The sequence below is a fragment of the Colias eurytheme genome, chromosome 14, assembly GCF_061535395.1.
Source record: "Colias eurytheme isolate Ceu_HAF_F1 chromosome 14, ilColEury1 Martin Lab GWU primary, whole genome shotgun sequence".
Classification (NCBI taxonomy): Eukaryota; Metazoa; Arthropoda; class Insecta; order Lepidoptera; family Pieridae; genus Colias; species Colias eurytheme.
The window spans coordinates 7,220,122-7,248,085 of record NC_142993.1 but is presented as its reverse complement, the minus strand read 5'-3'; the positions used below and the strand labels follow the sequence as shown (position 1 = coordinate 7,248,085).

At 36.7% G+C, this 27,964-nt stretch overlaps 1 protein-coding gene and 1 pseudogene across 1 annotated transcript; both read left to right on the top strand.

The window, feature by feature from the left end:
* The first annotated feature begins 307 nt into the window (after positions 1-307).
* SMC3 (structural maintenance of chromosomes 3) lies at positions 308-26,820 on the top strand. The gene is made up of 23 exons (XM_090109324.1): positions 308-412; positions 559-673; positions 1,044-1,183; positions 1,321-1,479; positions 1,778-1,903; positions 2,468-2,635; positions 3,065-3,156; positions 3,592-3,745; positions 4,109-4,338; positions 4,911-5,120; positions 5,446-5,545; positions 5,730-5,876; positions 6,165-6,323; positions 8,947-9,105; positions 9,716-9,927; positions 10,484-10,646; positions 11,293-11,456; positions 12,479-12,686; positions 13,182-13,358; positions 13,917-14,053; positions 16,754-16,934; positions 19,626-19,808; positions 26,388-26,820. The coding sequence occupies exons 1-23, from the start codon at positions 398-400 to the stop codon at positions 26,598-26,600; spliced, it is 3,612 nt and encodes a 1,203-aa protein (XP_089965450.1). The 5' UTR covers positions 308-397; the 3' UTR covers positions 26,601-26,820.
* Positions 14,078-14,782, top strand: LOC149902978 (uncharacterized; annotated as a pseudogene).
* Positions 26,821-27,964: the final 1,144 nt, after the last annotated feature.

Here is a 27,964-nt window from a genome sequence, read left to right as displayed (position 1 = left end):
AACATACAAAAACATTAAGAAAAACATATTTTTTTATTCGTTGTGAAGTATAAAAAAAAAATATTACTATAAGTTGACTGTGATTTGAAATTATTACTTTTAAATTAACTCAATTTTGTACTAATATTTAATATTTATTAATTATAAAAATAAATTAAATACAGCTGTATATTATTAACGTAATAATATTATCTTAATACTCGGCTGTATGAGTTTAAATCTTTGCCTACCTACTCTTGGAGATAAGACAATTAATGCAATTAATATATTTTTGATGTCTGTCAAACGTCCTCTGTCTACGTGTGTCACTGTCATTAGGAAATGGCGGTCAATTGTTGGCGTTAGTGTTTTATGTTTATGTGTGATGTTTTGTTAACATTTTGTTATACGTTTCAAAATGCATATAAAACAGGTAATAAAAGGAATATTTTGTTCTTGAACTTATTTTTTTTGCAACTTATTTTGATATATTCTGTTATGATGTCTATAAATTCCTTACTTTGTTTACTCGTACGTACACTCAACTTTTCACAAATAACGTAAGTAATAACTTTACAGGTGATCATTCAAGGATTTAAAAGTTATCGAGAGCAAATTGTTGTTGAACCATTTGACAAAAGACACAATGTAGTCGTTGGTCGAAATGGATCCGGCAAAAGTAACTTCTTCCATGGTAAGTTTGAATTGCTTTCTCTTCTTTGCTCTTATTGTTACGTTAATTTTATTTTGTTCACAAGATATCTTCATATTACACATTAGTGTACACTTGTCTATTAAGACAAGTGATTTTTCAAACCACATAAATTATCAAAATGCTTGATAAATGAGATTTGCCACACTTTGATTACGACCATCAATCCAGCCATAATGTAAACTTTTGCTACGTTTTCATATTATAGGTAGAAATATTATTACATGTTATCACATTTTTTATGAGTTTCTAATTAACTTCTAAGTTATTCAACTTGTGCATTTTTAAATCACAATCTTTAAAATATGTTACAATAATGATGTATAATCATTATTATTTATTTATATTACAGCTATACAGTTTGTGCTCAGTGATGAGTTTTCCCATCTTCGTCCAGAGCAGCGACTTGCTTTGTTACATGAAGGCACAGGACCCAGGGTGATATCGGCTTTTGTTGAAATTGTATTTGACAATTCAGATAACAGAATTCCGGTATGTGTCTTATTTACCAATATTGTTAAGTGGGTACTCTGAAAAGAAAATTTTTTCATTATAAATTGTAAAAATGTGTTTTTTTACTGTTTTACATAAAAATTAAAAGTATATAATAGGAATTGATGTATTTTTAGATTGAGAAGGATGAAATTTTCCTTAGAAGAGTTATTGGATCAAAGAAAGATCAATTTTTCCTGAACAAGAAGGTTGTGCCTCGCTCTGAAGTTTTGAACTTGTTGGAAAGTGCTGGTCTATCCAATTCAAATCCATATTATATTGTGAAGCAAGGAAAGGTAAACTTTATTGATATTTCTACTAATTAGTAGTTAATTACAACAAACAATTATCATAATGGATTTATGATGATGAATGCTGAAAACTTATTTCTTATTTTAATATTTCATCTGAATGTTTTGATTTATTAATCAGTTTTAATTCATATTAAACTTGAAAAACACTAAGGAGAAATTCTAATTTGAAATAAAATTGAAGTTATATGAGCATGTTTTCATGAGGAATGATCTACTTGCTGCTAAAATAAAATATCTATATTTTTAACATATAACATACTGTTTTTCATTTATTATACAGATCAACCAAATGGCAGTAGCCCCAGATTCCCACAGACTGAAATTATTGAGAGAAGTTGCCGGAACTAGGGTTTATGATGAGCGCAGAGAGGAATCTGTCACTATCCTGAAAGAAACTGTTGGCAAGGTAAGTTATTATTGTTAATTAAAAGATATAAATTAAATGAAATAAAATAAAAAGCCTTTATTTCTCAAAAACACAATGGTTTCTTACTTGCTACAAGTATGGTTAGTACTGTTAGTACTTAGTATGGTTAGTTAGCTTAACAGATATAAATTATTGTGATATAAATAAATATTTCAGGACAACTTTCACACACTGCATGATCTGATCCCATACTAAGCTTTCGCTTGTGTTATGGAAACCAGATGGCTGATAAACATACATATACATATATATAATTTTAAATAAATACTTATACTTTATTAATTACTAGAGGTCCCTAGAGGCCCCGGCTTCGCCTGTGGTACATATTATTTCGCAATAAAAGGTAGCCTATGTCCTTTCTCGGGTATCAAAATATCTCCATACCAAATTTCATGCAAATTGGTTCAGTAGTTTAGGCGTGATTGAGTAACAGACAGACAGAGTTACTTTCGCATTTATAATATTAGTATGGATGGTTATTTATTCTTCTACTGCTTGTAAAATTTTTCTTTGAGATATATTGGCATTGGATTTGTTTTATAGGTGGAAAAAATTAACGATTTTCTGCAAACAATAGAAGAGAGATTGAAGACATTAGAGGAAGAAAAAGAAGAATTGAAGGAGTATCAGAAATGGGATAAAGCTCGGAGAGTTCTCGAGTTTATTATACATGACACTGAACATAGGGAGAATAAACGGAAACTTGAAGATGTATGTAATTCTTTATACATATTTATCTCTAGCTGTGCCCCGCGGTTTCACCCGCATTGCTGCGCTCCTGTTGGTCTTAGCGTGATGATATATAGCCTATAGCCTTTCTCGATAAATGGGCTATCTAACACCGAAAGAATTTTTCAAATCGGACCAGTAGTTCCTGAGATAAGCATGTTCAAACCAAACAAACAAACTCTTCAGCTTTATAATATTAGTATAGATTTACGATACAAAGAGTTTAGAACATTCGTTTTGTTTTTGGCTTCATACAGTATATTTTTTTTTATAAATTAAAATGAAAATCCTGCATTTTAAAATTATCTGATATGCTATATTTAGCTTAGTTATTACTCCCACTTGTATGTATCGCTATGAAACATTTGAAAACAGTATTATTTGTAAGATTATCATATTTTATTTTTCTAGTTGCAAAAAATGCGCTCAAACAGTGGCAAAGAACAACAACATTATGCTGACATGGTGCGTGAAGCTCAGGAACATGTTAGAGAATCTAACAGGTATAATTACACAATTCATTTGATATATTTGTTGCTGAATTCGTTGATTTCTAACCCTAAACCCAATCAGTCTAAAAATGGTCTACATTTTTCTGCAAGGACGATACGCAACGAAGATTAACAACATTAATCAAATTGACTTACAGTAATTTTATTATTTTGGATTTGTGATTATCGTTTTTCGTAGAAAATGGTTAGATATTGTGCTGTTTACGGATTTATTCATCAAAAAAACGCGAATTTTTTTTTACGCCAGTCAAAAATGTACCAACCATAAAGCGTTAACACACACATTTGCAGTCTCTACAGTGTGACTGTCGAAACGATAATTTTGTATGGAGTGTCCGGGGTGTGCCCTGACTCCTGAGTTAAACTCCAACCCCAATACATGGCTTTTCACTATATTTTATAATTAATTTAAACTACCTATTGTAGAAAACTTAAAGAAGCTCGCAAAGACGTGGCGGCTGCTCGCGAAGAGAAAGATATATTGTCCACTGAACAACAGCAACTGCTTAGAGAAAAGACTAAATTGGAACTCGGCATTAAAGATCTGACTGACGATGTTGATGGAGATAATAAATCTAAGGTAGGAAGAATATTTTGAAAATTAATATAGTGTTTGCTATAGTATTTTTTTGGGTTTGATTTTTCGCTAGTATTACGTAGCTATCAGTTCGGCTATTCAGTACTATTCTCGCTGTAAACTGTTGGAAAATAAACGCTTTGGAAATTCTTTAAAAAGTTGACTTATAGGACAACATATAGAAAATTTCTTCTCCCAAGTATAGGAATTGAAACAATAAATCTGTTGTTGTTGATATACAATAAGATATACAGCACCAACATTAACCTAACTTAAAAAATAAAAATAAAATAAATAAATAAACTTATTACAATTTTCTTTATCCTTCGCTAATAACTTGATTATAATATTTCCAAAATTAAACAGGAAAGAGCCGAAGCAGAGCTCGAGCGTCTTCGCCAACAGATATCAGAAAAAGAGCGCGAATTGGAAGAATTAAAACCAAAATACGAAGAAATGAAAGCCCGTGAGGAGGAATGTACTCGGGCGTTAGCGCTCAATCAACAGAAAAGACAGGAATTGTATGCAAAGCAAGGCAGAGGGACGCAGTTTACTTCCAAACAAGATAGGGATAGATGGATTGAGAAGGAGCTCAAGTGAGTTTATTAATCTTAATACTATTATAAAGGCGAAAGTTTGTAAGTATGGATGTATGGATGTTTGTTACTCTTTCACGTAAAAACTACTGAACCGATTACAATGAAATTTAGCACACATATAGAGGGTAACTTGGATTAACACATAGGATAGGTTTTATCCCGGAAATCCCACGGGAACGGGAACTATGCGGGTTTTCCTTTGAAAACGCGAGCGAAGCCGCGGGCGGAAATCTAGTTGAACATAATTCATGTGTACTATCTACTTGTCCTTGACCAGAGAAAAAATATCGGTCTTTAATACTATCAATTCGATAGGGTTTTGTTAGTTTCTTTCATGTTATAACAAAGGAATGGGTGAAATAGTGATATAGGCTACTTATTACCACTATAAAACATCTCATTCGATTCGATGAAGATGTTATTATGCGTTTTTGAATCAATCAAAATTTGATAATTTCGAATAGTACTTTTACTGTTACTTGCTAAATCTTTCGAGACCCCGAGTAACAGCTAGTAATGGTATATACGAGCATCCGTTTTTATGTTTCTAAATAAAAATTACTTTACAGATCGCTCAACAAGCAAATAAAAGACAAAAAGGACCACGAGACCAAATTACGTGATGATTTACGCCGCGATGCGACCAAACTGACTGAACTAGAGAAACGCATAGAGGAAATGACTAAAGAGATGGAAAGACAACGCGTGGCGATAGATGAACATAATAAACAGTATTATGAGTGTAAAAAGAGAAAGGATCAAGAACAGAGCACTAGAAAGTGAGTTTATTGAGAAAAATCGAGCCGAGCACACGTTTCAGAAGTGATACTTATTTGGCAAGATTCAAAAATACCGTATTATTTGGCAAGATTCAAAGATAAAACGTCGCGTGACGTGACGTGACGTTCTTGCCATGATGCGACCTTGAAATTGAACTCTCAACACGCCTAAAAGAGTTTCACTTCATAAAAAATTGTTGGTGACAATTTTTTGTCTTCTCTGAACTTATAACGGCTGAATGATATTAAAAATTAAAGTAATAGTTTAAAAATATAAAGATCGTTGGTATAATCTTTATAATGAGCTTTTGTTATTTTTTACTAGTGAACTGTGGCGAAAAGAAACAACATTGACACAGAATTTGTCTTCATTGAAAGAAGATTTGGCTAAGGCTGATCAAGCTTTGCGATCAATGGCAGGAAAGGTATGCATTAATTTTATATATACTTATGTGATATTATGCCTGTAACCTTTTTACCTTTTTTGCAAAAAAATTTTGTTCCGTTTTTTAATTTGTACTTATGTGTTTTCATAAATGTTTTGTTATACATAACTTCTTCGTTTTTGTCGTAATTTGCGCAGTTTTTAAAATAAAACTAATATTTTAGCCAATTCTCAATGGACGAGACAGTGTGCGTAAAGTTCTAGAAACTTTCCAAGAACGAGGTGGCGAATGGGCTAAAATCGCCACTCAATATTATGGGCCTGTTATTGAGAACTTCACTTGCGATAAAACTATTTACACTGCTGTTGAGGTAGGTTATTAATTATATATTTGTATAATATAAAATTTATGTGAAATTGTATGTGCGTTGCCATAAAAACTTACTTCGGCACATAAAAAAAAATAAGTTAATTATGCTTTTTTCTTAAGCGACATGCGCATATGGAAATCGCTTTTTTTTGCATAAAGGATTTTTAATTTTTCTCATTTGTAATTATGAATAATGTTACCATATTTTTTCATTCAGTAACCCATTCGAAATTCTCTACATATTTCTTAGGTAAGTAAGTATATAATTCTCTTATTATATTTTATACAGGTAACAGCAGGTAACAGGTTATTCCATCACATAGTTGAGTCAGACACAGTCGGTACTAAAATATTGAAAGAGATGAACAGACAGAATCTTCCCGGAGAAGTCACTTTCATGCCGCTGAACAGACTGCAAGTTAGGGATATGATATATCCTAATGATAATGTGAGTAACTTAGTAATTCAATACTTTATAATAAACTAGCTTCCGCCCACGACTTTGTACGTGCATCCCCGTTTTTCCCCGTTCCCGCAAGAATTTCGGGAAATCCTTTTTTAGCGGATGCCTACGTCCTAACATCTACCTGCATGCCAAATTTCAGCCCGATACGTCCAGTGGTTTGGGCTGTGCGTTGATAGATCACTATATCAGTCACCTTTGAGTTTTATATATACATATTACATATACACCACTAGTTTTTAATCAGTACAAAAAATTTTACAGGGTGTTAAGTATCTTTAACCAATCATACTTGTGTAAGAAATAATTAAAAACACTAACAAACAGAAATGTCCCAAAATTGTCCACATAAATATGTAAAAATTGTTAAACCTATAATTTAATCAATGACCCACACTAGGTATTGTGTTGTAATTTTCTAGCGTACGATTTCGAGTAGGTCCGCCGCACAGATCCAATTCCATTGATAAATTCCGGCAAACTCGCGTCGAAGCTCCGCCATTCCTCACCCCGCCACCCCCTTTCCCTCTGCGGCCTGCGCCCGCGTCGCACCCCAACGGCCCCCCGCTCCAACGCACACAAGCAGTGCCAAATTGTTATGCGCTGATTACACCTAACGAGTACAGTGGCGAGTCAGTAAATACGCTCTCGGCCGAGACAGTTGCCGAACCGAGTGGGTGTTTACACGTATTTCACTAGTGGCGAGTCAGTTCAGTTTTGATCACGACGCGGACGTCTGCAATGGATCGAAAAAAAAAAAGAATTTAAACGGGTTTTAAATCGGCTGTTATCAGATATTATTAACGAATTGCGGGATTTATTAGAAATAATAAATAAAAATAATAATTCTTTGAAAAAATACAATGACGAAACGAACGAGTGGCGAGTGGCCGAGTGACGCGACGAGTGCGTGTTTATACCTGCCGAGCGGGATAACGAGTGGGTACTCGGCCGAGTAAACAAATTGGGATTCTAGTGACTGTCTCGCCGCTCTTCTCGGCCGAGTACTCGGCCGAGCACTCGTTGAAGTGTTTATACCAACCGAGCACTCGGCCGAGGACACTGACTCGCCACTGTACTCGTTAGGTGTAATCGCCGCATTAGCGGAAGTGAATACTTGCTTTTTTTCGTCGCGTTTGTTTACGTTCTTCCCGGTACGATGTCATATCAATTCACATCACGGGATTATGCTTCGTGCGTTCTTTTTGAGTGGAGAAAATGCGAGTGCAGCAGTACGTGTGTACAGATAAGAAGTACCCGAGTCCCGAACGTTCGATCGCCAAATGTACGAACTGTGGTGAATGCTTACCAGCAGGCGTTGTCACAAAATGTTTTCGTGTAATGTACTAGCGTATTTTGAAGAGGATCCTCGACGTAGTACGAATGTCGAATAACGCTGCGGTTCATGAATTTCTCACAGCGGAGTTTGGAAGTCAGTGGATCGGTCGAGGTGGGCCTGCAGCTTGGGCTCTTCGCTCACCTGATCTCACACCCTTGGACCTCTTTTTGTGGAGTGAAATTAAGTGAACAAAAGTGAGCCGGTTAGTGTCGAACAATTAAAACAGCGCATATTGGATGAAGTGAAAAGACAAAAAAAACGTACTTCTCTCGTTAAAAAACAATTTAATAAAACGTTCACGTCTGTGTATTGACAATGGTGGTGGACATTTTGAAGGACAATTATTGAAATACTTGTAAGGTTAGTTAAGATTATTGTAAATACCAGCTGATTCTAACTTCTTAAATACGCCAAAATCGTTTTTTCTTTCATTACAAATTAGGTATTGTAAAAACAGCTGATTCTAACTTCTTAAATAGGTACGCCAAAATCGTTTTTTCTTTCAATACAGATTAGGTATTGTAAATAGAGCTGATTCTAACTTCTTAAATACGCCAAAATCGTTTTTTCTTTCAATACAGAATAGCTTATTTTATTTTGATATTGTTTGTTTTGTAATTACATACCTACGTACCTATTTAATTTATTGTAAAAAGTAATTATGCCGGTCCTAAGCCTGGATGAAGTACCTATGAAGGGGAGATTTGAATTTAGGAATTAAAATAAAATAAAGTTAGTAACTACCTACATGTCTTGTTTCATTTTATTGTCCAAGGTTAGGTAATACTATCAACGAATAAGTCAATGAACTCTGCAATGTGTCTATGATTTTAGTGAGACTTTCTTAAATAAACAAATGGTTATATCTTTGCTATTTATCGATATTATGTAATTCTTACATCATACATATGATAATAATGTATTCGCTAATATGTCCTTAAAGTTTTTGTACTGATTAAAAACTAGTGGTGTATAGATTTAAAAATGTTTTACTATACAATATATTTATAGTATGTATTGAAATTTATCGCTTTAAACTTCTAGATTCTAGAACGTCTAAATGAATAATATTCACCTAAAATGAAATATAATATTTTACTACCTTCCAAATACCTTAATTTTCCACTAGAGGGTAGCGTAACAAATGCCCTCAAAATGATCTTCCCGAGCATAAAACAGTTCAAATATAAAGTCACTCAGTTTAACAAGTGATAATAACGATAAAAAATTATTTACAATTTTATATTAACCATATTATTTTTATTACAGAACGCAATCGCCATGGTGCAAAAACTTAAATACGATCCGAAATACGCGAAAGCCATGAAGTACATCTTTGGCAAAACCCTCATATGTAGGAATTTGGAGTGCGCTACAGAATTGGGGAAACAATATCATTTGGATTGTGTCACTTTGGAGGGAGATCAAGTAAGTATCTATATGAGAAATTAATTAAATTGTTTTACATCTTACTTTCTTGCAGGAATATACTTTAAATAAACATGATATGTATATCATTTGGTTTATTTTAACTTAAACAATTATTCTATGCAATTACATAATTACGCACTTCAAATCAGCCCAAAAAGTGAATAATAATGTTGAATATTGATATTTTCTTAAAAATTCCTAATAGTAAAAATACTTTTTGCTATTTTTTTTTTGTCCTTGTGATTTGCAATCAGTCGCATAACTATAAGCAGATGAGGTGTCTGCGCGAGATTATGCCATACAGTAATATTTTTCATTTATTTGCGTCTATTCTCAAGTTACAATTATAACTAACTAGATTTCCGCCCGCGGCTTCGCCCGCGTTTTCAAAGGAAAACCCGCATAGTTCCCGTTCCCGTAGGATTTCCGGGATAAAACCTATCCTATGTGTTAATCCAAGTTACTCTCTATATGTGTGCTAAATTTCATTGTAATCGGTTCAGTAGTTTTTACGTGAAAGAGTAACAAACATCCATACATCCATACTTACAAACTTTCGCCTTTATAATAGTATAAGAGAAAGAGATTAAGATTTATTTATTTCCAGGTATCATCAAAAGGTTCGCTCACAGGTGGTTATTTCAATCAGTCCCGTTCTCGATTGGAAATGCAGAAAACTCGTTCAGAACTGATGGAACAAATAACAACTTTGGAACAAGAGCTCAGTACTTTGCGACAGGAATTGAATAAAACGGAGACGAGTATAAATAGTATTGTGTCTGAGATGCAACGAACAGAGACCAAACAGGGGAAAGCTAAGTAAGTAATAAAATTGGTTGTCTGTAAAGTCGGTTTACTGACGATAGTTGAACGTGACAACGGCCTATTGTGCTTCTTTGTCGCTCGTTCCGCGCTCTCGCTCGCACTTCAAGCCTTACATGGAACGCCTCAGAGCGAGGTAACGCCGCATGAGTCATGTTTTTTCGTGCGTACAGCCGGCTTTATCGAATTATAAGACGTTGTCACGTCAAAAATTTGCCTAATGTTTTTTTTATGTATTTATTTAAGTATATGATATGTTTATTTTGATAACTAACATTACTAAAACACTTAAAATAATAAAGATATTTCTTCATTTTTGGTAGGCTAACAGCGCTGTTTGTGTGTCACACGATTTTTAATTGAGTAATAGATCAATGTACCTTCTCACAAATACTCCAAAAGATTTGACCGATTTTAGCATCGACAGAGTTGATTTGGTGTAAATAAAACTTAAAACTAATCTTCAAAGTACACACTTACAAACACACTTTCGGATTTACGAAATCAATCACAATATTCTTACATAATTATTCACATAGATCTCTTTTCACAGGGATATCTTCGACAAAGTGAAAGCCGATATTCGTCTAATGAAAGAGGAATTAGGTTCCATAGAACGTTTCCGCGGACCTAAAGAACGGTCTCTAGCTCAGTGCAGATCTAGTTTGGAAGCTATGCAAGCTACTAAAGAAGGCTTAGAATCTGAATTACACCAGGTTAGTTTTTTTGTAGTATTATTGTTTTTATTGAAGTGAAACTTCTTTATCGGGGTTGGACAAAAATTTAGTGTAACATTTTTGCGTTACGCCGTACGCGTGACATTTTTGCGTTACGCCATACTCGTGTCATTTTTAAGGTCATAAAGAAGTTTCACTTCCTACATGTGTACATTTTTTTTTGAGTTTCAGAAAGGACTTTACAATCACGCTAAATTGTCCTAAGCAAAACGCTGCTTACACATCAAAGGCAGAGTTTTCTAATGAGCGTACAAAATTGACTTAAAACATTACTCCCACGAAATAAGGTGTTGATTTGAATGAATTTTTTATACAATGCTACTGTACCTATATAGGCAATCGCAAGTATAGTTGTTGATATTACTATAAATACTGACAATAAAAGGTTTCTTTTTATTATTGTAATGTTAACTGACTAGCAAATTTTTAATTAAACAAGATATGAAGAATAACTATATTACAATCTGTAATAGGTATTTATAATTAAAAAAAAAATTCATATATTATTATTATAAAAAGTTAAAAACAATGATTTTTTTTCTTTCCATTTGGAGATTACGGTGTACTCAGATAATTTATTAAAGTACAAAATACACTTTCTTAACCAAATTATTCTGATCCACAGGAACTAATGGAGCAACTATCGACAGCGGATCAAGGTAAAGTGGACGAATTGAACGACGCCATTCGACGACTCACACAAGAGAACAAGGAAGCTTTCAGCCAGAGAATGAATTTAGAAGCCACTAAGAACAAACTTGAGAATCTGCTCACTAATAATTTGATTCGGTATGTTGACAGTTGACACATTTTATATTGCATAGCTATTGCATAGCTTTTATCTCAGACTTTGAGCGCGGCGACCGAATGTAAAAATTCCATAACGAAAACTAATTTTTTTATGTATTTAACTAACGGATCTTAGTCGTCCATTAATGTACATAATAATTCAATAAAGGATATTTTATTTATTTATTATAAAAAACCTAACACCCCCACTCCAACCGGCACGGTGATGCGATGCTATGCTTTACCGCGGCAGTCCTCGAGTGCCACACGTATATTTTTTCATCTATAACTAAATATTTTTCCACTATAGGCGTAAAATAAACAACTATACTCACAATCATTGTCAAAAACCGCTGGATCGTAATCTGCCTACGCGTCAATTAAGCTGAGTTTTACAATTGACTTTGAATGTTATTGCCATGTAATTAGGTTTTAATTTGAATGAATGTTTAAATATCTGTATAAGTTAATTTAGTCCTATACTTTTTGAGGCCCTTTCAATTGACGATTTGTGAGTCTCATTCTCTATGGAACGTCAATGTTGCCAACGAGAAGCGATACAAAAGGTCATTCACCTAAAAAACAACTGTGGCGTTGACAATCTAATATCCATCTCTTTCCATCTTGTGTCTTTGTCGTAATGTCTCGTTCTCCCGGCAAAAATATAACAACGTCAAGACGGATTCGCCAACATTCAGGCGGCAATTTTATTATTCTTATATTATATTTTATGATTCAGAAAATTATTATTATTCGCGTTATTTAATTTAAATCTACATTATACAATAATTCAAATTATGATAAAATTTATAAAAATAGACTATCCTTTTTGGTATTATTACAATTTGCCGGATATTTTTTAAAACTATATAAATCCAACTTTCAAAAAGTTACGCACCCCTGCAATCCCCAATGACCTTGCATATGTTTTGTTTACATTTGGTATCGCTTCTCGTTGGACGTACTTTATATTAAATAAATATAAAAAAAAATTAAAAATATATGATGAATCTCTCAATCAGACGTAAAGACGAACTGGTACAAGCGCTCCAAGAAATATCAGTAGAAGATCGCAAACGTCGTCTACAGAACAGTAAATCGGATTTGAACGCAGCGGAGAAACGGATCAAGCAAATTAACAAAGAGTTAGAGGAAGTTGAAAGGAAAGTGCAGGCCGCTGTGAAAAATGAAAAAGCACTGAAACTTGAGTTGGATAAATGGAGGAATAAGGTGATTTTAAATTTAAATGCGTGTTACAAAAAATCAAACTGTCTTTTTATTCACGTAAACTATTGAAGTGAAACTTCTTTATCGGGGTTGGACAAAAAAATTTAGTGTAACATTTTTGCGTTACGCCGTACGCGTGACATTTTTGCGTTACGCCATACTCGTGACATTTTTAAGGTCATAAAGAAGTTTCACTTCTTACGTGTGTACTCTAGTACACGCATACATTTTTTTTTAAATAGTTTTTGTTTTGTCGTTACGTTAATAATTACCACGGATTGATTTTTATAATAATAATGTTTCATAAAAACGTTTATTTTATTTGTATGACAATAGTTATTATGTATGAAAAAATAAGTGTCGAACAAAAGTTAAAAATAATATTTTTGACGGAGAAATCTTATTTATTTATAATGAATGAAATCAAATACCTACTCGATACACATTAACCAATTTCCATATATAGTTCTCTTTACTAATTTCACATTAATATTTCAGGAAAAAGAAGCGCAAGACAAAATGGAAGAAGACGCGAAGGGTCTAGAAAAGATGGCGTCCAAGGAAGTATTGTTGCAGGAAAAAATACAAGAGTCGTTGGACAAAATAGCGGCCCTCGGTACACTGTCCAATGCGCCGGAATTACACGCTAAATATGAGAAAATGTCTCTTAAACAGGTAACATTTTTATTTATTTATTACTATGTGTTTAGAAATAACAGGACGCAAAATAACGCGTTTAAAATCCGTTTTATTGTATTTTTGACGTGACAACGTCTTATAATTCGATAGCCGGTTGCACGCACGAAAAAACATGACTCATGCGTCGTTACCTCGCTCTGAGGCGTTCCGTAAGGCTTGAAGTGCAAGCGAGAGCGCGGAACGAGCGACAAAGAAGCACAATCGGACGTTGTCACGTTCTACTATCGTCAGTAAACCGACTTTACAGACTTTTTGACTTTTTTTTTTGAAAGGTTAAACGTATTCAAGACGAGAAAATGATTTGAATGTATTCACGATCTTATGTATAATTCGTTAATGTTCATTCATATTATGTTTGTTAATGAACATGTTCTAATTTCGAAACGAGGTTTCGATGCTACTAGTAAAACCTAACTAAGATAACAATGTGTTTTTTTTTTTCGTCTTGATGTACATATCTACAAATTTTTAACTCTATTACAACATTAAGTAGACAATTATTTTAATTAAATTCACATAATTGTTACAATTTAGCTCTTCAAAGAATTAGAGAAAGCGAACCAACATCTGAAAAAGTACAACCACGTAAACAAAAAGGCGTTGGACCAGTTCATAAGCTTCTCTGAACAAAAGGAGAAATTATATAAGAGAAAGGAAGAACTTGATATTGGGTAAGGTTTATTTATTATGCATGTAAAAGTGAGGTTATGGTTTTCGAGGCAGGCGGGAAAACACCCCGGTCAATGCCTCCAATTACCCTGAATGGGCTTGTTTTAAAAAGAGTCAATGAATATAAATATCTAGACCATATACTGACATCCGACTTGAAGGATAATGCTGACATAGAGAGGGAGCGTAGAGCGTTGTCGGTCCGTGCGAACATGGTGGCCAGGAGGTTTGCTCGTTGTTCCACTGAAGTGAAATTAACACTATTCAGAGCATATTGCTCTAATTTGTACTCGTGCAGCCTCAGGTATAACTATCGTTGTCGATTTATGGTTGTCGGGCATACAATGCTCTGCGTATTCAATATAACAACGCATTCAGAGCGCTGATGGGGCTGCCTCGCCACTGTAGCGCATCAGGGATGTTTGCTGAAGCTCGGGTAGATTGCTTTTATGGTATAATACGGAAGAGATGTACATCTCTGGTGCGCCGGGAGTGGGGCAGTACCTACCAATAGCGCTCTTAAAATGATTGCAGACAGATTCGATTGTGCGTACTTGCACCATTGTGAGCAAGTACACACATCTTATATTAATAAAAATAAAATGACTAATTATAAATGGTAAAATATTCAATAATGATAATATTTAAATTAATGTAAATGTAAACTGTATAAAAACAATGTAAACTAACATAGTAATTAAGAAATAATACTTACAAGTGGACCTCTGATGTTCTATTAATAATAAATAAATTATTATCACTATCTTTTAGTTTGATATTTGGGAACTTAATTTAAGTACAGTCTATTGACACTAAATGAGTAAAATCTAATTTCTTGGTGGGATAAATGCACATTTTTTATAAATCTGTACTGAGACTCGAACCTAGAATATATCCAATCTATTTCTTAAAATAAACAATGTAGCAGTCGCCTTTACTTATCCATTGCGAGTTTTTTAATTTCCATTGTTATTCACAGTTGAGTTACTTTCAAATTTCCAAATATTATAAAGGATTTTCATGTACACTTCATCTCTTGCAATACTTGCGTACATGTAATCAAAATGATTAAAATTATTCATGTTATACTTTGCACGCACATTCGGTAAACTTTCACATAGTGTATTCACATCCATAGGATGCGATAATTTATCATTGTGACTATAAAACATCACAACAGGAACTTTTACATTACTCAAATTATAGTCCGGAGGGACAGTTCTTCCATATCTTTTCATATTCTGTTCCCCATAATCAAATCTACGAAAATAACCCGAATTTATAAGTTGTCCATAATGAATCAGCTGTAATGTAGATGAAGTAGTAGGACAATGTCCAAAAATTATGGGCATAAAACTCTTTTGAATGAGACCATTATCGGCACCAATAAATATAGTCAAAACGTTACCACAATTCGAAGATAATAAACCACAGAGACTAGATATCCACTTCAAAAAACTCGTACTAGGCGTGTATACATCGTAAATAGAGGAAAAAGAAGCAAAAACTTTCGAAATGTATCTTAATAGTGGGTTATCTATATTCTTCATCCACGCTACCGGTGCCAGAGCAAACATCATTCTAATCTTCTTATTATATTCTGGTTTTATCGCAGTCATAACGTAGAAAGCCGTCGTACCTTGCGAATGACCTACATAATATAGATCATTTGACTCCGTTGCATTTAAAATATAATCAATTGTAGCTGGTAAATCGTACAATCCAATCTCTTCCCATGTGAAGTTCCAATACTTTTGATCTGTGTTATTTAATTCAATGTGTGATAAAGAGTATTTATTTCCTCTCGCGTTTCCAAACCACACGTCGAATCCTTGATCAGCTAAAATATGCCCTAAAGAGTTTCCGGGGCCCTGTAATATCCAACAGTCTGCTGAATCTAGGATGCCGTGCATTAGAAGTATTGGTATACCGCTCTCTTTATTATTTCCAAATCTGTGGACTGATAATTTGTAGCCATCTTCAGTTAGCACTTCGTGCTTTTCCAAGTTATATTTGTATTTCAATGCCAATTCTTGAATATTAAGATTGGCGTCATCCTTATTAATAATTTTCGATAGGTCGTTGTCTAAAAAGTTTGTTATAATGTCAAACAATTTTAACGACTGCGTATTCCGTATTAATATTATAACGACACTTGCTAATAGCAAGTGTCTCAAATACATTTTGCCGGTAAAACAAATCAGTAACGCCATTTAAATAGTTTTTATCGTAATGTACGAGTATTTCTTTATCTCTAGGAAATACCGCTAACGCTAATTATTATCGCTGGTGGTAATTCCTTAAGTGATTTAAAAAAGTAAACCATACATTTTACTTCTATGCTTTTTTATCTATAATAGTACTATATATCCGGAAATTGTATTAACATCAAAACCTACTAGTTGTTTTAATTTCAGTGTGCTATCTGACTAAATATGATATACTAGTTAGATCGCGAGGCTTCACACTCGTGGTACCCGTATAAAAAGCAGTTTATTCAGAGTTTTATCTCCGTTCCAAATTTCGTATAGATCCGATAAGCTGTTTTTATGTGAAAGAGAAGCAAACATTCATACATTCTTTCCAACTTTCACGTTTATAACATTAGTAGATTTTATCGTTTAATTACTTTTTTCGGCCCAATTTAAAAGTCTAAAAAACTTCATTTATAAGGCCAAAAAACCCTTTTTTTACATTTTCAGTGGTGAAAAGATTCGCGAATTAATCGAAGCCCTGGAACACCGTAAGCTAGAGGCTATTCAGTTCACATTTAAGCAAGTGAGCAAGAATTTCACGGAGGTGTTCAAGAAACTCGTGCCGCAGGGACGCGGGTCGCTCATTATGCGTGTGGCCGCTGATGACCCTAATGATGTTGCACCAGAAGTGAGTACCATTATTTTTAAGTTAAAATTAAAAAAAAAATATTTCAAATTTTGAAAAAAAATTCTTCTTTAAAACGAGGAATTTTTAAAGTTTAGAATATTTTTGAAAAAACTTAAAACTGAAAAAGTAGCTTAAATTCGATTGCTCTGGCGGAAGCACGGGTGGCCAAGAAGTCAGCGACCAGCGTCATGCCGGCAAGGCGACAGACGCGGATTCGAATCCCGCATCGTGATAGATTTTTTTCTATTAAAAACTTTTTCATTTATATAACATTTGATTCATTGATTGATATAAAAGTAAATATATTATGTATCATTTTTTTTCCAAATATTATAATTTTTTAACGAATAGAATTCGCGTTCATTTGAATGTTGTAAAACTACTTATACAGGGTGTCCCAAAAAGTAGTGATGAACGGAAGCTGGGAGGTAGAGGACCTAGAGGGCTATCCGAATCACCCCCATGTATGTTATGCGATTTTTCGTATTTTCGGAGTTATGACGTTTTTTTTTCAATTTTTCACCTATCGCCGAGTACGATGATATTTTCACTCATGGTGACGTCAATTATTGCGCTAGATGCTTGATTTTTTTTTGTTTGCTAAGCTGAAAGATAGGCCAATTCAGTATGGTAACATTTACTATCGTTAGATCTTCGAATGGAATAAAAAAAAGAATTAAATGCCAAGAAAGATAAAATTACCCAGTATGTTCACCACTTCAAGGGCCCTTAAAAAACTAAAATCACATAAAAAAGTTTTCCGTTTGGCTTTTTAAAACTTGCTCTTTCTATCAGGTAGCCTGAAAATTTCATTTTATTATTCAGAAAGCTTCAATAGAAAAATTTAAATCTAAATGTGGTAAGTGCAAAAATTGAATTAACATGATGATCAATAAAAAAACAAATTAAAACCAATAACAAGGTGTTTAATTACCAGAAATTATTAAAATGACCCCTCTGTTGTTCAGTGCAAGTGCGACATCACCGTAAAAAGTTGTCTTTTAAATGTCTGAATGCCCTTTTATCATTTTTAATGGTTTCTTCTACTACTATGAATTTTCTGGTTATTTCGTTCAACAAACGGAAAACTTTTTTATGTGATTTTATTTTTTTACGGGCCCTTGAAGTGGTGATGTTCACCACTGAGTAAGTTTATCTTTCTTGGCATTAAATTATTTTTTTTATTCCATTCGAAGATCTAACGATAGTATATGTTACCATACTGAATTGGCCTATCTTTCAGCTTAGCAAACCTGCATGAAAATCTCCGTGTGAAAATTTCTGTTTAAATCTCGGTGTGAAAATTACCGTGTGAATATCTCCGTGTGAAAATCTGTGTGAAAATCTCTGTGTGAAAATCTCCGTGTGAAAATCTCCGTGTGAAAATCTCTGTGTGAAAATCTGTGTTTAAATCTCGGTGTGAAAATCTCTGTGTGAAATTCTCTGTGTGAAAATTTGTGTGTGAAAATCTCTGTGTGAAAATCTGTTCAAATCTCGGTGTGAAAATCTCTGTTTAAATCTCGGTGTGAAAGTCTCTGTGTGAAAATGTCTGTGTGAATATCTCTGTGAAAATCTCTGTGTGAAAATATCTGTGTGAAAATCTCTGTGAAAATCTCCGTGTGAAAATCTTTGTGAAAATATCTGTGGGAAAATCTCTGTGAAAATCTCCGTGTGAAAATCTGTGTGAAAATCTCTGTGTGTAAATCTCTGTGTGAAAATCTGTGTGAAAATGCCTGTGTGAAAATCTCTGTGTGAAAATCTCTATGTGAAAATCTCTGTGTGAAAATCTCTGTGAAAATCTCCGTGTGAAAATCTGTATGAAAATCTCTGTGTGAATATCTCTGTGAAAATCTCTGTGTGAAAATCTCTGTGAAAATCTGTGTAAAAATCTGTATTTAAATCTCGGTGTGGAAATCTCTGTGTGAAAATATTTGTGTGAAAATCGCTGTGTGAAAATCTCTGCATGTTCTGCAATGAGCGCAGTCGCGAGCGACCGGCACAGATTTTCAATAAGTGACATTTGGCTTACTGTTGTGCGTAGCAGAGAGTTATATTACGTGATGGTCATATTTTACTAAACTATATGCTTATTTATAATGTCCAAACTCAAGTAGGTATATGAATTCATTCAGAAGTATCGTGAAAGGCCATAAGCACAGATGTAACGCTATGAAATATCATGTAGCTGTAGGAACGCTTGCAATGATTTTTTTTAAGAATAGATACGTCAGCCGGGCACGTTTTTTTTATGTGATTTTATTTTTTTAAGGGCCCTTGAAGTGGTGAACATACTGGGTAATTTTATCTTTCTTGGCATTTAATTCTTTTTTTTATTCCATTCGAAGATCTAACGATAGTAAATGTTACCATACTGAATTGGCCTATCTTTCAGCTTAGCACACAAAAAAAATCAAGCATCTAGCGCAACAATTGACGTCACCATGAGTGAAAATATCATCGTACTCGGCGATAGGTGAAAAATTGAAAAAAACGTCATAACTCCGAAAATACGAAAAATCGCATAACATACATGGGGGTGATTCGGATAGCCCTATAGGTCCTCTACCTCCCAGCTTCCGTTCATCACTACTTTTTGGACACCCTGTATATACATAAAAAAAAAATTTTTTTTTTTTTTCAATATCTATCTCATATCTTAATTATTATATACATATAAATATGACATTGCAGCGCGCGAACGCGGAGCAGTTCTCGGGCGTGGGCATCCGCGTGTCGTTCACGGGCGGCGAGGGCGACATGCGCGAGATGAACCAGCTGTCCGGCGGGCAGAAGTCGCTCGTGGCGCTGGCGCTCATCTTCGCCATACAGAAGTGCGACCCCGCGCCCTTCTACCTGTTCGACGAGATCGACCAGGTGAGTGACGTCACGTGATACCACACAATATATAATAGTACTACGTACAGAAGGTTCACTCCCTAACATAAGCAACCACACAATATATAATAGTACTACGTACAGAAGGTTCACTCCCTAACATAAGCACAGAATACATAATAGTAGCTAAACGCTACAGAACGGACACTCCGCCTCCCGCCAAAATTAAACACTTACCTCACCCCGCACGATCATGCTATAAATGGGTCGCATTTTTCTGCAAGGACGATACGCAACGAAAATTGACAACATTAATCAAATTGACTTACAGTGATTTTATTATTTTGGATTTGTGATTATCGTTTTTCGTAGAAAATGGTTAGATATTGTGCTGTTTACAGATGTATTTCATCAGAAAAACGCAATTTTTTTTTACGCTAGTCACAAATGTGCCAACCATAAAGCGTTAACACACACATTTGCAGTCTCTACAGTGTGACTGTCAAAACGATAATTTTATATGGAGTGTCCAGGGTGTAAGTCAACTTTAGGCATAAATAATACCTAGCTCTATAGCTATAATAGCTCAGGGTCGGTATTGTGGGTTCTTATTATCATTCTTTTTTAAAAATTTTGATTTTCATATTTCAAACGTAAATGTAACTAACCTTGACTTAACTCTACATAATTATAATCGTCATTAGCCTAAAAAATGATATCGCCAGATTGCGTATATTTTTCCTGTACCTGGTTTCTGTGTTTTAATTATACAGTTTCACTGAAAACTAAAATATAATGTCAAGATATTATCCCACACAAATCGCAAATATGTTTGTAGAACAATTTAAAGTGAAGCCCTTGGCAAATTCCTCTGTTGGTAATGTGACGCAAGAGGTGAATAGCGTTGATATGAGCATGGCGCGGGGATTGAATTTATCTACTAAAGATGTCAAGAACGTGATTAAAAATATGGTTAGAGGCAAGTCCCCGGGTCATGATCATCTTAGTGTCGAGCACCTTAAGTATGCTGGCATGCACTTGCCAAGAGTATTGTCAATGTTTTTTAGACTGTGTGTGAGTCATTCCTATCTGCCCAGTGCACTTATGCGAACTATAGTTATACCCATTATTAAAAATAAAACCGGTGATGCTGCTGATCCCAGTAATTACAGACCAATATCCCTGGCAACGGTCATAGCAAAGGTGCTGGACAGTCTGCTCGATACATACATGGCCCCCAGGATTGACTTGCATGACGCACAGTTTGGCTTTAGGCCTGGGCTGTCGACAGAAAGTGCCATTATGTGTTTAAAGCGGACTGTCCGGTACTATACGGATAGGAAGACGCCCGTTAATGCGTGCTTTTTGGATCTGTCCAAGGCTTTCGATCTTGTGCCTTATGACCAGCTGTGGGATAAGCTAAGAACTGAAACGAAAGTAGATTTTGAGGTCACGTCATTACTAAGATTCTGGTATGAGAACCAAGTAAACAATGTTAGGTGGGCAGGGACTATGTCCGATGAATATAGATTGGAATGTGGGGTGAGGCAGGGGGGAATCACCTCCCCTCGCCTTTTCAATTTATATATAAACCAGCTGATTGTTGAGCTCAGCAATACTGGTGTCGGCTGTCATATTGACGGGGTTGCTATGAACAACATCAGTTATGCGGATGATATGGTCTTGCTGAGCCCATCAATCAGTGCATTAAGACGTTTGTTGAAGGTCTGTGAGAGCTATGCGGTGACTCAGGGGCTTAGGTATAATGTCACTAAGAGTGAATTACTTGTTTTCAACGGTGGTGGCAGTAGATACTTAAATGTGCCTTGCATCTCATTAGCAGGTACACCCTTGAAGCAAGTCACAAAGTTCAAATATCTGGGCCACTGGGTCACTGAGGATCTGTGTGACGATTTAGATGTAGAGAGGGAGCGCAGGGCGCTGTCTGTTCGAAGCAATATGTTGGCCCGTAGGTTTGCGAGGTGTTCTTACGACGTCAAAATGACGCTTTTTCGAGCATACTGTCAGACTTTTTATACCTGCAGCCTTTGGGTCAAGTATACGCAGAAGGCATACAGCGCCCTGCGTGTACAATATAACAATGCCTTCAGGATGCTTGTGGGGCTGCCGCGTTATTGTAGCGCCTCTGGTATGTTTGCCGATGCTAGAGTGGACGATTTTTATGCCATAATTCGCAAACGATGCGCTTCTCTCCGGCGCAGAACAGATACAAGCACCCACGGCATGTTGAGGGCATTTAGTGACCGGTGGGACTGCCCGATGCTTGGTCGATGGGTGAGACTGCACACACAGGTCGGCTCTAGATAGGTAGTTATTAATGCGTGTTTTGTTCTGCGGCTGACTGACTGAAATGATTTTTATCAATTGTTATTTAATTAATTAGAAATAAATGTTTATTATATTTTAATTTATTGATTTTAAAATGGTAATTTTTCGATTTATATGTATCTAAATTTAATGTTTTTGGACATGATTTATCAATTATTAATTAATTAGAAATGAAGTATATTATATTTTAATTTTTGTATTATAATTTTTGACATTGTTATAATATGCATGTATTTTTGAGTTATTTTTGATTTTGTAAAATGATAATTTTTGATTCATATGTACCTAAATTTATTTACTATGGACTTCATGTGTCTGCAAATAAATGATTATTATTATTATGTTTCTCGGTTCCATAATACTCGGGTACCATCATAAGGACGGTACCCGGTCCTTTGGAAGGCTTACGTGGGGACACGGATCCAACACGCAGAGGCCCTTTAGAGAACTTTACTGTGTTGTGGGACACCAGCCGCAGCCTGCCCATGACTGCACTATAGAGATACAGTCCTAGGCAGTCCGCGGCCGATGTAGGACTATTTCGAGATATGGAAAAACAAAATAAAACGGGCTATGGAATGGGATGCTACATGGACTGGAATTGGGGACTATGGAAACTATGGCACCTGCCTTTCTACTTAAGGGAAGTAAAAATATGTTGGCAGGTGGTGACTCGCCCTCTCACTGTATGGGCCCCCGAAATAAGTCGCTGCAATAGTGCGACAAGGGGGCAACATATTGTGAGCAGCTAAGGGTGGAGAGGCGTCCCTGGACTTTAAACTACGATCACGCGCTCCCTGAGGGTCCAGCATCACGTGCCCACTCGCCACTTACGCTTCGCATCCACCCTTCGAGCTAAAAGCTCTCGCGACTCCACTCTGGCCGGCCGGTTAAGGCAAGCCAGAGGTGGGGGTCCTGTCCTAGTCAGGCTTCACTCCGACCGGCCGGTAAAGGCGAGCCGGAGATGAAGACAGGGGCCTCCCCCGGGAGCACTCGGTTCCCGCGGGGTCGCTACTCCCCGACACCCCGCCACAAGGTGTCCTGCGGGTTGACTGATTGCACGGGTGGAATATCTATTATCACGTAGACAATAGATATTCCAACCGTGGGCGATGGGGTCGTCACATCCCTACGCCCTTTTATTATTATGTTTCTCATTTCCATAATACTCGGGTACCACCAGAAGGACAGTACCCGGATCTTTGGAAGGCTTACGTGGGGACACGGATCCAACACGCAGAGGCCCTTTCGAGAATTTTAATGTGTTGTGGGACACCAGCCGCAGCCTGCCCATGACTGCACTATAGAGATACAGCCCTGGGCAGTCCGCGGCCGATGTAGGACTATTGCAGGGTATGGAAATTTAATGATTGGGCTATGGATTGGGATGCTAAATGGACTGGTACTGAGGACTATGGGAAACTATGGCACCTGCCTTTCTACTAAAAGAAAGTAAAAATATGTTGGCAGGTGGTGACTCGCCCTCTCACTGTATGGGCCCCCGAAATAAGTCGCTGCAATAGTGCGACAAGGGGGCAACATATTGTGAGCAGCTAAGGGTGGAGAGGCGTCCCTGGACTTTAAACTACGATCACGCGCTCCCTGAGGGTCCAGCATCACGTGCCCACTCGCCACTTACGCTTCGCATCCACCCTTCGAGCTAAAAGCTCTCGCGACTCCACTCTGGCCGGCCGGTTAAGGCAAGCCAGAGGTGGGGGTCCTGTCCTCGTCAGGCTTCACTCCGACCGGCCGGTGAAGGCAAGCCGGAGATGAAGACAGGGGCCTCCCCCGGGAGCACTCGGTTCCCGCGGGGTCGCTACTCCCCGACACCCCGCCACAAGGTGTCCTGCGGGTTGACTGATTGCACGGGTGGAATATCTATTGTCACGTAGACAATAGATATTCCAACCGTGGGCGATGGGGTCGTCACATCCCTACGCCCTTTTATTATTATTATTATTATGTTTCTCATCTCCATAATACTCGGGTACCACCAGAAGGACGGTACCCGGTCTTTTGGAAGGCTTACGTGGGGACACGGATCCAACACGCAGAGGCCCTTTTGAGAGTTTTAATGTGTTATGGGACACCAGCCGCAGCCTGCCCATGACTGCACTATATAGAGATACAGCCCTGGGCAGTCCGCGGCCGATGTAGGCTTATTACAGAAAATGGAAAGAAATAACTGGACTATGGAAAGGGGTGCTATGTGGACAGGTTACTGGGTCTATAGGAACTATGGCGTCTGCCTTTCTACAACAAAGTTTGTAAAAATATATTGGCAGACGGTGACTCGCCCTCTCACAGATGGGCCCTCTAAAAAGTCGCTGCAACTTAGCAACAAGAGGGCAACATGTCGTGAGCAGCTAAGGGTGGAGAGGCGTCCCTGGACTTTAAACGACGATCACGCGCTCCCTGAGGGTCCAGCATCACGTGCCCACTCGCCACTTACGCTTCGCATCCACCCTTCGAGCTAAAAGCTCTCGCGACTCCACTCTGGCCGGCCGGTTAAGGCAAGCCAGAGGCGGGGGTCCTGTCCTCGTCAGGCTTCACTCCGACCGGCCGGTGAAGGCGAGCCGGAGATGAAGACAGGGGCCTCCCCCGGGAGCACTCGGTTCCCGCGGGGTCGCTACTCCCCGACACCCCGCCACAAGGTGTCCTGCGGGTTGACTGATTGCACGGGTGGAATATCTATTATCACGTAAACAATAGATATCCCAACCGTGGGCGATGGGGTCGTCACATCCCTACGCCCTTTTATTATATTATTATTATTATGTGTATCTCATCCATAATACTCGGGTACCATCATAAGGAAGGTACCCGGTCCTTTGGAAGGCTTACGTGGGGACACGGATCCAACACGCAGAGGCCATTTAGAGAACTTTACTGTGTTGTGGGACACCAGCCGCAGCCTGCCCATGACTGCACTATAGAGATACAGTCCTAGGCAGTCCGCGGCCGATGTAGGACTATTTCGAGATATGGAAAACAAAATAAACTGGGCTATGGAGTGGGATGTTAAATGGGCTGGTATTTGGGGACTATTGGAAACTATGGCACCTGCCTTTCTACCAAAAGAAAGTAAAAATATGTTGGCAGGTGGTGACTCGCCCTCTCACTGTATGGGCCCCCGAAATAAGTCGCTGCAATAGTGCGACAAGGGGGCAACATATTGTGAGCAGCTAAGGGTGGAGAGGCGTCCCTGGACTTTAAACTACGATCACGCGCTCCCTGAGGGTCCAGCATCACGTGCCCACTCGCCACTTACGATTCGCATCCACCCTTCGAGCTAAAAGCTCTCGCGACTCCACTCTGACCGGCCGGTAAAGGCAAGCCAGAGGCGGGGGTCCTGCCCTCGTCAGGGTTCACTCCGACCGGCCGGTGAAGGCAAGCCGGAGATGAAGACAGGGGCCTCCCCCGGGAGCACTCGGTTCCCGCGGGGTCGCTACTCCCCGACACCACGCCACAAGGTGTCCTGCGGGTTGACTGATTGCACGGGTGGAATATCTGTTGTCACGTAGACAACAGATATTCCAACCGTGGGCGATGGGGTCGTCACATCCCTACGCCCTTATTATTATTATTATTATTAACTTCAGAGACAAAATCTTTAAATTACTGTAATGAAACTCTTAGCTATACAATATTAAAACAGAAAAAAGAGTAACTGAGGTATGTGTAACATTAAACTATTCGTTATGAGAAGGGAGACCATGTTATGATATACATATAAAGTAAAATTAATAACGTAGTATAATTTTGTAACTTCATTGTCGATGGAATATATAATATAATGTCTTTTTACATTGTTTTGTAGTATTTGTAGTATAATTATAAACTAATGAGTGGTTCGATACTTCCTCATGAATTATCATACTCGACCCATTATAATAAATACATGTACATAGTACATTAATGAAAACATCATTATTCAGATTAAGTACAAATAAACAACCAAGATAATAATATTGTGTCTACTTTATTTTTGAACAATTGGTTATTCATTTTATTGCATTACAGCATAAAACTGACGATTTTTAAAATAATTGATTTGATTCCAATGCCAGCATTCAGAATTCAGTTAAAATAAAAATATTGTGTCTACTTTATTTTTGAACAATTGGTTGTTCATTTTATTGCACACAGCATAAAACTGACAATTACTAAAATAATTAATTTGATTCCAATGCCAGCATTCAGAATTCAGTTAAAATAAATAAAACCCTCATTTTACGTTATAAATAATCTTAAAATCTAAAATTACAGGCCCTCGACGCTCAGCACCGTAAAGCAATAGCCAACATGATCCACGAACTATCATCAAGTGCTCAATTCATCACAACCACCTTCAGACCGGAGTTACTAGAACACGCAAACAAGTTCTACGGAGTTAAGTTCCGGAACAAAGTGTCGCACGTTGAGTGCGTGACACAGGAAGAGGCGAGGGACTTTGTGGAAGATAGCGCTACACATGCGTAGATTTATTGAAATTAAATGTTTTTTTTCTATTAAACGCTATTATTTACTTAACTTAATTACCTTATAATATATAGTAATAAGAAAACAAGTGTTAACACGCGTCAAGTTCCGGAAGAAAGTGTCGCACGTTGAAGTGTGACACAGGAACGGGCGAGGGACTTTGTGGAAGACAGCGCTACTCATGCGTAGATTGTTTACAATAAAGTCTATTTTTATAATTTTTTATTGTTTACTTAACACAATTCCCTGATAATATGTAGTAATAAGAAGACAATTAGAGTTAACACGCGTCAAGTTCCGTAACAAAGTGACGCAGGAAGAGGCGAGGGACTTTGTGCTAGCGCTTGTCATGCGATGATTGTTTACGTTTTGTTTAAGTTTATTTTTGTAATATGTTATTGTTTACTTCACATAATTCTCTAATAATTGATATAATATGTAGTTAAAGAGTTAAGAGCTAAGATAAAAAGAGTTGACACGCGTCAAGTTCCGGGACAAAGTGAGGCAGGAAGAGGCGAGGGACTTCATGGAAGCTAGCGCTACACATGCGTAGATTGTAACTATACAATTACAGGCCCTCGTATATACCCTATACACTAGTATACAACAAAGTATATTTTTGTACTATTTTATTGTTTACTTAACATAAATCCCTTATAATGTAGAGTGATAAAAAGAAAAATTTAACACGTAACTAGTTCCGGAATAAAGTATGCGTGACAGGAAGAGGCGAGGGACTTTTTGAAAGACACATGCGTAGATTTATTGAAATAAAAATTTATTTTTATAATGTGTTAAGTATTGTATTATTATTTCTTTGGTGAGAATCCCTAGTAATAAATGATAATGAGTGAACAAGATTCTATAGGCGTTTAGTTCAACAACAAGGTATTTGACGTCGAATGTGTGACGCAGGAGGTAAGGCAGTTTATGGACGACACGCGTGCGTTGATTGTTTAATTTAAAATATAACTATGTATTTTTTAATATTAATATAATTGTGGACTTGAATATATTAGATATTACTTTGTCGGGGTGTACCCCGAACTATTAAACTAGTTATTTTGTAATAAAAAACGAAACAACGCGTCTTCAATAGTTGTCACACATGAAGACGCATCACGCAAAACACTTCATGGAAGATAGAGCGTCCGTAAAAACTTAAATGTACATATACGAATATAAATTAACTAAATTATAAGTTTTATCATCACCGTGCGTTCTTAACGTTGAAGGAATGATTCAATATCATCGTACTTAAAAAAAATAGTTTATGCAGAGTTTGCACAAATGGTTTTAATTTTTGAAACATGAACCATTTTTTTATCTCGAATTTTTTTTGTAACGTATGTATATTGTATACA